This window comes from Microcaecilia unicolor, chromosome 3 (assembly GCF_901765095.1).
Source record: "Microcaecilia unicolor chromosome 3, aMicUni1.1, whole genome shotgun sequence".
Lineage (NCBI taxonomy): Eukaryota > Metazoa > Chordata > Amphibia > Gymnophiona > Siphonopidae > Microcaecilia > Microcaecilia unicolor.
In genome coordinates, this window is record NC_044033.1 from 323,829,867 (window position 1) to 323,842,619 (window position 12,753).

At 41.6% G+C, this 12,753-nt stretch overlaps 1 protein-coding gene across 2 annotated transcripts in view; it reads right to left on the minus strand.

Annotated features, from left to right (window-relative positions):
• Positions 1-12,753, minus strand: part of LOC115466843 (AT-rich interactive domain-containing protein 1B-like) — a 1,026,314-nt gene that overhangs the window by 99,568 nt on the left and 913,993 nt on the right. The window contains exons 10-11 of one of the 2 annotated variants that reach the window (XM_030198389.1): positions 3,302-3,411; positions 2,509-2,667 (exon numbers count right to left, since the gene is read on the minus strand). In XM_030198389.1, coding sequence (XP_030054249.1) covers positions 2,509-2,667; positions 3,302-3,411 — 269 coding nt within the window. The remainder of the gene's footprint in view (positions 1-2,508; positions 2,668-3,301; positions 3,412-12,753) is intronic. The other variant, XM_030198387.1, reaches the window with a different exon arrangement.

The following is a 12,753-nucleotide window of genomic DNA, read 5'->3' on the forward strand; positions in this document are numbered from 1 at the left end:
CCAGAGAAGCTCTGTTTTACTTGGGTTCAGGTAAAGTTTATTGTGTTTACCCATTCTTGAACTGATATTAAGACAGGCACTCAGTTTATTCAGGTCTGTAGGTAAGACGGGTTCAATGGTTATGAGTAGCTGCACATCATCCGCGTAGATGCAGAACTGAGTGTCCATTGAATGTATCAGCTCAGCTAGTGGCTTGAGGTAGATATTGAACAGAACAGGTGACAGCATTGAGAAGTCAGTGCCCATTGTGGCGATGAGTTGTTGCCAAATGTTATGGATTGTTGACTGTCTGATAGGATCTGAACCAAGCAAGTACTGTTCCATTGATACCTGTTTCTGTCAGTCGTGCTAGCATGATATCATGATCCAGTGTCAAAAGCTGCTGAGAAATCTAGCAGAACTAACCTGTCTCAGTTTCTGTGAAGATCATCTAGTAGGGATATGAGGGATACAGGAAGTACCCATATTCCACTTACAGATGACCATATTTGTCACCATTTCCTTCCCAGTCTTCTTATAAATGCAGGTACCAGCCCTACTACCTCCAACAACAGCAGCCTAGGCAACCTCTGCCTTTCCATGCCAGAGGCCACGTGACAGGAGATCCCAACATGTTGCTTCTTCCACTTCTACCAAGCAGGCCCCAAGCTTTTGACCCTTTACCACTAGGTGGCTGCCTTCAGTTTTTCTACCTAGAATGGAACAACACTACCACAGACAACTGGGTATTACAAATCATCTCTCAGAGCTACCATCTGAAATTCATTTCTCTTCCTCATCCTCCTCAGACTTTTGCCCATCACTCCTCTCGCCAATCTGTCATCCTGGCCTGTACACATTATAACTTTCATAACACAGCATTAACTCCCGGATTCTATACAGCGCATCTAGAGATCTGTGCTGATTCTATAACAATGCATGTAACTTAACAACCTTAACAAGCAATAATGAGAACTAATTAGCCCTGATTAGAATTTAGTTGCACACGTCGCTAAGTGTATTCTGTAATGATGTGCGCCAGCAAAAAGGGAAGTGATCATGAACGGGGAAATGGGCATTTCATGATTTCATGGGTGTTCCAAAATTTACACGTCTAGTTATAGAATATGGCCCAGTGCGCCTAAATCTACACGCTGGGATTTACACCACATTTTCATTTTTGTAAGTGGATGCGCATAGATTTAAGCGCTGAAATATCAACTAAGCATATTCTATAATCGGCACATAAATCTAGATACCAATTACAGAATACACTTAAGATTTTTTAGGTGTCATGTTATCAATGTGGACTACTGTTAAGACATTTTAACATATAGCCACAAATTGAAAAAAAAGCTTGTATACAGTTCAGTTAGGGTTCCATTTTGTCCCATTATATCCAGTCAGTTATGTAATGAGAATACTGAGGCCATCTAAAACAGTTACTCACAGTTATCTGTAATATTCCTGGAAATACAAAGGAAAACATCATTTCTGTCCAGATCTCATTCTGATTAAAAGACGAGTTTATTTATCTCTATTATTCATGCACTCTACATACAAGAGAAACATACAATGAATGCACTCTACTTCACAATCCAGAAAACAAAACCAACTTTCATCTCACTATTAGACAAGGCAGAATAAGTATGTTGGCTTTCTCGCTTAAGGAAAATTGTCACAAAATTATCCGAGCAAACAATATAATGCCCAGATAGCATATGTAGCATGAAACAGTAGTAGATTTGTAGAAAGAGTGAGTCTTCAGTAAACACAACAATTCAAAACAGCCCAGACAAAATTTTTAGCTATGCTAAACTACTGTGCCATGAATTAACTAGAATAGGGATAAGACTGGGGGAAGGGGAGAGGGCAGAACTAACCAAGATTTTTATCTAATGTAGAGTCAAGATTCTTTCCTTTTCAGAGGGTATAATCTAAACCATGAGAAATATTTGCATGCACTGCCTCCACTGCATGCAAATGTCTCTCATGAATATTCATTGTGGATATCCCAAGAAAAACCTGACTGGCTTTGCTGCCTTCAGGATCAGGTTTGGGAGCCACTGATCTAAACCAAAGATTCTGAACTCTGCAAGGCATTCTCCTTTAGCCAGAGGGGGTGAAAAGGCAACAGGGAATCCAGAAGCATATAATAAGGAAAATTTCTGACTGGCTATATTTCAAACTCTTTTCATGTTATTTTCCATCTCAAAAGGAGGTGTTTGATACAGGACATAATACTGCAGAAAATTTTTCTGGCAAAGCTGATCGGCAGCTTGAACAGAAATAAATTCCCACGCTACAATAACCACAATATCCTCATGAGGTGGTGGTGAAAAGCATTGTGGGTATATGCTTTCCTTAACAGCAGACAATATAACACAAACAAACTTCATGCTGCATGTGTTTCCGTGGTCTTTATCTGCAAAAATACCTTCCAAGGTTATATAATGAAGACAAAAATAATAAAAAAGCAAGCAAGCATCAAAATTTATTATATTTAAAAAGGTAAACAGAGCCACTTACAGGGCTTGATGGAGTCTTTGGCCAGCCTGGGCTGCTAATGCTATCACTTTCATCTCCATGAAAGGAGGAGATGCTAGCAGTGCTTGGGGACATTGGGGAAGGGACTGGTAGGATGCCTGGGGTTGGGGGCTGAGCAATACCCTGAGAGCAGTAGCTATCCTGTGGTAGAAGAATAAAAAAAAAAAATCACAAAGGCAGGATGAAGTTTGAAAAAATACATCCAATATAACAAAATGACAATGCTATTTAACACAGAAAGAGAGAGAGGAACAAAGAGAGAGAGAGAAACAGCAAGTATTACAACACTGTTAATTAGTATGATTTGGGAAAATGTGCTGGATGCTAGGCTGAAATCACTAAGCCACCATGCTCACTTCAAGCTAACACGAAATGCTTAGCAGAGGGTTTCCCATGATGAAAAAAACCTCCCTCCCCTCTCCCCATTAAAAACAAGCTGTTCACCTTATTAATCAAATAAGGGAGAAAAGTAAAATAGTAAGGATGTCTTTGCTGCTGCTGTGGCAGCCAAAACTGAAAGCAGAGGAAATAAAAATGGCAAGATCTTTTCCCACCCAGCTTGCTGAATTCCCACAGAAGGTCACATTTCCAAGTTAAATGCCGTAAGAACTAGTAACTTTCAGTTTCACACAGTGGAACAGACAGACAGACCACATGTGAATGCAACATGCATGCAGGACAGATGAAAGAAAAAAGGGCGGCCAAAATCATGGAATGGAGTATTATATGACAGAAACTTGCAGGGCCAAACAGCACCACATGCGAAGGTAAATACCTTTGACTTGGTTTCAGAGTGTGGTGTCATATCTTCTTTACCATCTATTTTGAGAGAAGCAACCAGTTTGGACTCACCAGGAGTCATCATATCTGCAAGACCCATAGGTGCTATAAAGAAAAAAAACATTTTTGAATTCTCCACACCACTTATAAAACAAGACTTTTAAGATTATCTTTCTTACACCTAGACCATAAAAACTACACACATATTTTACATAAACAGCACCTAGGATAATCAAGTCTGCTGTTCGATTTCCACAGGAGGAAGTGATACAGGAGTAAAGAAGGTGGTATATTAAAATAAATAACTATTCTATAATCTGGCACCTCAAGATAGACAAAGTAAACAAACATAAGTCCACAATCTGCACACAGCAGACAAGCAACTAAACAGCAGAGTTGATGAAAATGGCTGGAGCAGGGGTGTATCTGGACTTCAGCAGTAGGGGGGACCAGAGCCGAGGTGAGGGGGCACATTTTAGCCCCCCCTGGTGCCGCCGCTACCCCCCCACCGCCATCGCCGACACCCCCTGCCGCCGCCAGCACCACCTCCAACAGGTTTGACCCCCCCTCTCGACCCACCCACCATCTGTCGCCGTCTGTACCTTTGCTGCTGGGGGATCCAACGCCCACCAGCCGAAGTCTTCTTCCTGCGTTTGGTTTCTTCTCAGTCTGACGTCCTGCTGCACGTACAACGTACAGGATGTCAGACTCAGAAACAGAACGAAGCCTTGCGTCAGACTCAGAAGAAACCAAACGCAGGAAGAATACTTCGGCTGGCGGGTGTTGGGGTCCTCCGCCAGCAAAGGTACAGATGACGCCGGCGGGTTGGCGGGGGGGGGGGGGGTTGAGAGGGGCATCGGGTCCAGGGCCAAATTTACGGGGGCCCAGGCCCCCGTGGCCCCATAGCAGCTACACCCCTGGGCTGGAGAACTTTTATTGTCAAATCTTCAGTCTGACTCGACACAGACTGTTTCGGCAACAGAGCCTGCATCAGGAGTCTCTAACTATGACACGGAGAATACAGGTCTAGAATCAACTAGATCTATAGCAAAGAAATCATAAACCTTTCCTGGCTGATATTCAATGCAAGATATAAACACCAGCAGATGCAAATCCAGCTACGCATGAGTTTGGCGGGAGAATCGCTCAACACATTTGTTCATGCCTAACTAGATTCGAAGCTGATATTTATATCTTGCATTCAATGTTAGCCAGGAAAGGTTTATGATTTATTTGCTAAAGATCTAGTTGATTCTAGACCTATAGTCTCTATGTCACAGTTACAGACTCCTGACGCTGGCCCTGTCACCGAAACACGGTCCGCGTCGAGTCAGACTGAAGATTTGACAATAAAAGATCTCCAGCCATTTTTGTCAACTGCACGGTTGTTTATTCCTTGCCTCAAGACAGGCAACGACTGGGCGCATAAGTTATAGAATAGTAGCACTTATACACGATTGATGCCAGAAATTGGCATTTATGCACATAAGTGCTAGGTACAAATCTATAACATACGCGTCAAAATCGCTCAGTGCTGGATTCAGTAAATGAGGCCAAAACATAGGCACTATTCTATAAAGGGCACTCGCCTTATATACAGTAGCATTTAGCATGGAGCCCGCGCCTAACTTTTGGATGCCAGACTTATGCCTGCTAAAACCTGATGTAAATGCCTGCTCCCAAGTTAGGTGCAATTAGGCAGTATTCTGTAATTCCATGCACAACCTTTTGGAATGCCCCTGACATGCTCATGGCCACGCCCCCTTTTGAGATGCATGCCATGGGAGTTGGGCACCATGCCTTAGAGAATAGTGCGCAACCAGGTGTGTGCACAAACTTTAATGAGTGACAACTAACATCAAGAATTGGTCGCCTGCACCCAATTATTGATGTTCAGAGCTCACCATCTGATTTATCTGCACACACATCTCGGAAGTGCGCCCAAAGTTAGGTTAGCATGTAGGTTCAAGGGGGGTGCACATGTGGGCAGAGACGAGATAAATCATGGGCATGTCTCTGAGGTATGCATGTAATATATAGAATACTATAAGTTGCACATACATCATGACACACTTAGGCACCAATAGTTACGGATTTCGTTGGTTTAGATGCACCAATGTCGACAGAAGCTTGGATTCTATAACGAAATCTTGACACCCAGACGCTGGTATAGAATTAGCATTAAGCACATGGCACTGGAGTGCCTAAAGTTTGGCACCAATTTATAGAACAGTCATTTAAAATTTCACTTGTCTATGCAGCAACAAGAGCTGTACCTAATACCATATTTTACTATTCATCCGAATACAAATAATGAAAAACATTATTTGGCTAAATACGAATACTGAATATGAATAATGGGCACTGAGTGTTAACATAACAAATAAAAAAAGAAGCAATGTGAAATCAGAGATCAAGGTGTTTATTTCAGTAGGAAACATAGTGGAGTCCCACATTATTCATATTGGAATTTAAATCACTATTCGGTCGAATACGAATAATGTATTTGGGGTACTAACTGGGGCTGAATCAAATATGAATATTCAGTAAAGCCCTAGTAGCAACAATTGTTTAATTTGTTTAATTTGACAAAATGTTTAATTTGACAGAGTCTAATCCAATAGCCTCTCTCCACCTCAGGATATGTCAAATGGTATTCATCCTGACACTTTCACTTAGTATTCCATATAGTTTCTGGGCACGGTTTATGCTGAATAAAGTGAAACACCTTACCTGCGAGTTTTCTTAAGGGGTACTTCCATTTTTAAAAATCCTTTAAAAGTTATTTGCTATGCAGTTCTTTGGTTTTTTTTTTTTTGTATGCTATCTGCATCTTCTTTCATAGAAAGGTAGAAAAAGAGAGGAGATAAAGACCATATTGGCCTACCCGGTTTGCCCATCCATATTATCTGCTAGTCCTTCCTCTCCCTTAGAGATCCTGTGTGTTTGACCGATGCTATAGAAACATAACTGCTGCTGAGAGAGATATTTAAGCAGCACTAGTCAGATACTGCCACTTTACAGACTGTCTTGGTACTATCCTGGATTGAAACACAGGTTATCCAGATAGCAATAATTTTCAGTGCTACCATCCGGATAACAATCCAGACAGTAAAAAAATAATTGATTTTAAGATACAATTACAGGTGGATTGTTTGTTGGGGTTATTGCTTTATTTTCACCACGGAACTTTTTGTTTTGCATTTACATAGGTATAACATTATGTCCTCTGTATATAGATACTGGTACACTATAGATGCAATATACCATTAATATGCCATTATAAACCAAGACAAAAGTAATAACTGTCACAGAGTTTGACTGCAGAGGAAACTGGAACTCCTTCTCCAGCAGCCAGGAAATGCCTGTTAAAGTAGTGTTTTTAATCCCTTTTTAAATCTAGGTAAGGAAGAGTTCTGCTGTAGACCTGGTGGTAACCTACAACTAAAACAAGGCAAGCAAACAGCCTCAATAGATTTAACAAATGCCTTTCTGCATCTAATAAGATGGAGAAGGAAGACATTTCTAAGGTTTTTGCAAAGTGAAAAATGCTGCAAAAAGATCTGGTGTTGTCAGAAGAAAATCAATTTCTCATAAAACCCATCTGCTTTATGCAAATCAATTATCTAACACTGATTTAAGTCTGTTAACTAATATTTGACATGAATTTTACAGTCTGCATTAATCAAAAAAGAAAACAGGTCTGTAATTCTGGATCTCCAAATTATCTCCGCCACACTTTTCAATGACCACCAACAGGGGCAGACTGACCATTTGGGCAACTAGACAGTACCCGAGGGCCCAGAGGTAAAAGGGTGCCATAGGGATGGGGGGAACAGAGCAGGGTGAGTGTGTCATAGGGATGGCTGTGAACAGAGTAAGCTCAAAGTGTACCATGGGGCCTGGAGGGGGAGGCGGTGAGAAGAGCAAGGTGAGTATATCATAGAGATGGGGGGGCGGGACAGAGCAAGGTAAGGTACCATGGGGATGGGGGGGGTCAGACCGAGGTGAGGTACCGTGGGGATGGGGGGCAGAGCAGGGTGAGGTATCGTGGGGATGTGGGGGGGGGGGGGCAAAGCAAGGTGAGATACCATGGGGATGGAAACAATAGGACAAAATGAGCGTATCATGAGGATGGGGGGAGACAGAGCAAGGTGAAAGTAGAGGGGGTAGGGTGGCAGAGCAAGGTGAGTATACTATGAGGATGGGGGGACAGAGCAAGGCAAGATTGTGTCATGGGGATGGGAGGAAAGAGGACATCTGAAACTGTGCCACAGAGATTGGGAAAAGCAAGGAAAACAAAATGTACCATGGGGATGGGGGGGGGGGGGGGGCATAGAAAGCTGAGTGTGCCATGGGGATATATGTGGGGGTAGAGAAAGCAAAGTATGTCTCTTGGGGATGGGAGAGGCAGCAGAGATTGTGCCACTGGTGTGAGGGGAGATGAAGCTTGAAGGCGAGCAATGGGGGAGTGTAGAGGAGAGGTACAATAATAGCTGGGGAGAAAGAATAAGAGGTAGGGGTGTGTGCCTTGGGGGGGGGGTAAGAATGAAAGATGGGGGTATTGCATGAAAGACAAAACTTTGGGGCAGGCAGAATTAAGGGACTTGCTAGATGGGAGTTAGAGGGAGACAGAACTGCAGTTGGAGTATGAGAGGGAACTGGGGAGAGACTGGAGCCTGAGGAGAGAAAAGGCATAAGGGGATTTCAGGCCTTATGATGGGGGAATTCTGGGTAGAAAGAAAAAAAACCCTTCAAATAAATGCTGCAGAATTTTAAAATATCGTGCGCAGAATTTTCAAAGGTTTTGTGCAGAATTCCTCCAGGAGTAGAAATTGAATCTGCAGAGGTATAAGGCAATATGGCTTAAAAAGCCAGGAATCATACTCTCCCTGCCCCCTCTCATTCAACTTTCAAAATCCAGTTTCTGCCCTTGTGTGAGCATTCATCCCTTCTCTGCTTAAGATTCAAACCTTATGGTCTTTATTGGAAGGAAAGAGCTTTCAAAAAGTAATTCATGTCTTAAATTCACATAGACTATTGTGATCCATTTTAAAATGGTCTGTGAGGTTTGCCAGCAAGAGGCTACAGCTAATTGAGAACAATGCTTCAAATTTCTTTACAAGTCTCCTCTGCTCACTGCTCAAAAATGGCTTCCAGTTTCCTTCAGATTAGAATTTAAGATCATCCTCTTGACTCACTGTACAGTGCACACAGGGCCCTTCTTATTTTGTGAAATTATTAATACCTTACACTCAATGGAACCCTTCAAGATTATCACAACATTATTTTTGTGCCTTCATTCCCCCACTAGAATCTATCTGAAATCCACATGATGTGTGGCACTTTCCCATTTAGCCCTCTCTTTGGCACAGGTTCCCCTCTGATCTCTGGTCTCAACCTGTATATCTGAAATTCCAAGCCAACTTGAAGGCCCAGCTTTTAGCCCATGCCTTTTCTCTCTAGAAGTACACATTGGTCCTTATCACACTTTCAAACCAGTCTAATTTGGTTCCATTTGTTCCTTTTGTTACCCATAAATTTGGCCCACCCTAATTCTTGAAAACTGCTCATAGGCCTTCGTGCTCTGAAGCTTCAGGGACCTCCAGTAGTTTTCTTTTCCAATCCTCCACAACCTTTTGTTCTCCTTTCTTCCTATGTGTAGACTAAGATTCAACATTGTAATTTTAGGGTGATCCATCTCCTCTTGTCTGTCCTTGCTGTCTTAATTGTCTTTGCCTTAGCTGAGCTTTTTCCTAATTCTACCCTTGTTTTGTATGTTGCTATGCTCTTATCTGTTGTCCTCTCCATTCTTGTTTTATTTTTATAACACATTCATGTTTGGTGTATTTGTATTAACAAATGGAATATCAAAACAATAAATAAAAATATTTCTGTTAATGGTTGTTACTAACTCTTTAACTTCTGCATTTTCCAGTAAAGAACTATTAAACCTCCATCAGAGTGAGTGTTTAATAATATCTGTGTAGACCAGGACAAGTGATATACCTACACGGTCAGATATTAGTATGCTATGTACATTGGTAGTCATCAGTGACGGAGTGAGACTATTAAAACCTTTAAAGTAGTTGATCTGTGAAAAAGAAGCCTTAGGCACTTTATGTAGAAAGTAAAAGGCACCAAGTATCAACCAACCCACTAGACTCTATCTTGGCCTTGAAAGTAGTGAGAGATCAGACTGCAAGTTTGAATAGGATTGTCTGTCCAGTAACAGATCTTAAGGGGTAATTATTAAGGTGACAGGTTAATAATGTGTTATATTACCATAATGCATGTTAATTTAAGGTACCCTGGGATACACAGTAATGAGATGCTCCTGGACACTTCTTGGAGGAGCCAGCCAAACAGAATATGCTCCTCCTTCCTGCCGATGTGTCCCCCCACTCACATATCCCATTACTGATCCACTCCCAATCAATTTCCCGATCCACCCAATCAATTTTCCCCCTTCGTGAAGACCCCCCTTTCCCCCATACTCCCCCATCCTCCTGTAGACCCTACTGAGCTTACCTTTCAAAATCCCTGAGGTCTAGCTGTCACTCCTGCCTCTGCTGGTGCTGGATTCAAAATGGCACCGGCAACAACTCCTTGCAGCCACTGCCATTCTGAATCCAATGCCGACATGGGCAACTGGGAATCCCTCCTGCCCCAATTCCACCTTTTATTGCGAGGTAGGCCTGAGGGGCTATTGTGGAAACAGGGGGGGGGGGGGGGGGAGGCATGTCTTCAGAAAAGAGGGTATGTGATGAGGGGCATCAGCACAAGGGAGGAGCTTCCTTTCAGTTTGACTGGCCCCTTTAAGAAGCACCCTGATGCTCCTGGGCAGTGTGAATAACACTGCTTGCAAGGTTGATCACAAACAGCATTATTTGTATACCATGGGAATGATTAACCTGTGGTACTGAGCTACTGCAGGTTAGTCATGCTGTGGGAAATCAAGCTCCGGTAAAAAAATAAAACCCCCCTCCTCTCCAACCCCCCCCCCCCCCCCCCAAATAATGGTACCTGAGAATATTACTCAGCTGTAGGAGTAGAAATGTAAGTGCAAGTGTGGCAGCTCCAAGTTTCAAAAGTAACTTTAGTCCATTTGCCTTCTGAATCCACTGACTGGACTAGGATTTGGTAACTGAAATATTTGTTAAATAAAATGGCAAATCCATTTTTCTTTTTAAGGATAGGGAAAATATTGATTTTGTATTTCATTTCCTTTTTCTAATTTGACTTTCCTTTGAAAGGTGGTATATAAGTATTGCAACAAACAAACGTACGCTGGTCAATACTGAGCAGGCAGTGATGCTTTGCTTCCTCTGTTTTAATTTTTCATTATAGTTTTGATATTATAAACTACTTTGATGGTCTACCAGAGATCAGTATAGCAAATTATAATAAACACAGAGAAAGCTACTGCTTATCCCTGGGATCGGTAGCATTGAATCTTGCTACTATTTGGGTTTCTGTCAGGTACTTGTGACCTGGATTGGCCACTGTTGGAAGCAGATGGTCCATTGCTCTGACCCAGTATAGCTATTCTTATGTTCAAACACAAAATTACAGTCTGCAATTTGAAACCTAAAGAAGCTTTGTTAGAAGGCAATTTGCCAACCTTTCAAAGAATCATTAGAATCTGGTTCTTACAATAACTTTTGTTGTTAATTCCTTAATGCTCTGTATCCAGCAGAGTGTTTATTGCATTGTGATTACCAGGTTTCTTTGGTTTTAGTGTATCTACTGCTGCTATGCTTTTAATTTAATCGCATTAATTATGGTTTTTCTATTTGTACTACGCTGTTAGTTGCACTGATTTATTCATTTGTACATCATTTTGAACTTCTATTAGGAAAATCAGTTTAAAATGAGAAAAAAAACCATATTTGGCTGATTTATGACAAACTTGTATATCTACAACCTACCCTTTATTCATTTTATTATCCAAGATCATTTTTTAATATGGATGCTAAAGTCTGTCAAAATTCTACCTGAAAGACAATCCTGCCTATATGAACACATCTGAACGAAAAATGGGTTGCCTAATTTACAATCTTATACTACCAACATCAGTTTATTTAATGCTACCTTCCATGTGTCTGATTTCTGGATATAGAAGGTCATCATAAGCCTGAATACTAAGAAAACCTTTGAATTGGTTTGCTTGAAATTTTTTGTTTTAGAACTAGGTCTAGATGTGGTTTTACTAGGTTGGTTCTTGATGTGGTCAAGGCCTTCTACTCAGCACCCATGCACTGGCATGCATTTATATTTTTCTCCACCCTCCACTTACACTTGGGTTTGATCTAGCTAGAGGAAGCTGCCCTCTATTGTACGCCCACATTGTTGAACTCTGGAAACCCAATACATTTCTCAAGCAGTATCTCTGGAATATCATATTTTTACAAGATTATGCAAAGGTTCCAAAGTAGATTGCACGGTATACTAAATAACTACTTCCTGCCTCAGGCAACTTTCAATCACAGTCAGGTGCATCAGAAAAGGGAGGCATGGAAGATAAGGCACAGGTAACTCCTAGTCTTCACTGCTAAGAGAAGGCTGCCACTCTTTTTGATTTTCTAATTACAGATTGTAATGTTACCATTCCACATTCTTTCTGAACTTTAGTTATTTTGGCAGCTTGTTCCACTCAGTGGAAATTTGAGCTAAAAGGACACCATTTCTTGGTGGAGTCATTCATTCCTGATTATAGGCCGAAGCATTCCAGGGATGTTTTAAAATGTCATGGAATTTATAAGCAGAAATAATTTTGGGTATTATAAGCTTTTCTGATAACCAACAGGGGAGTGAAAGAATAGCCTTCTGATTAGAGTAGTGAGCTGAAAGCCAGAGAGGAGCCAGAACTCAAATCTCACTCCTTGTGACCTTGAACAAGTCACGTCATTTCCATTTCCTCAAGTACCAAAACTTAGATTTAAGCCCACCACGGACAGAGAAATACCTATTTTACTTGAATATAATGCACCTTGAGCTACAACTTCAAAGACGTGCTAAATCCAAATAAACTTATCACTGCCATTTAGGACTTATCTGGCTTCCAGTCCCAAACTGCTTTACTCACAAGGGGTCTCAAGGCAGTTCTCCCTTCTTCTTTTCTGGAATTGCCCAACCATTCTTTCTTGAACTCTAGCAAGGAGACTGAGGGACTACGATGGAACTCTGCAGCAGGATGTTTGGAGGTCAACTTTTTTGGGCTGACTGAGAACAGGTGTCGAGTGTGCAGTTATGGACAGTAAAGCCAATAGGGCTCCCAAAACCTTTCAAGAGAAGGGCCAGACAGGCCTTTTAAAGTTACAGAAAGTGCTGTAGAAGGGCCTCCTCAGTTTGTTAAGTGGGGTGAGAGTCCTCCTGGAAGTCTATAACTATGCTGTACTGCCATCTTCTTCTTTGACAGGAGGAGCCTGAATTTCATTGCAATGC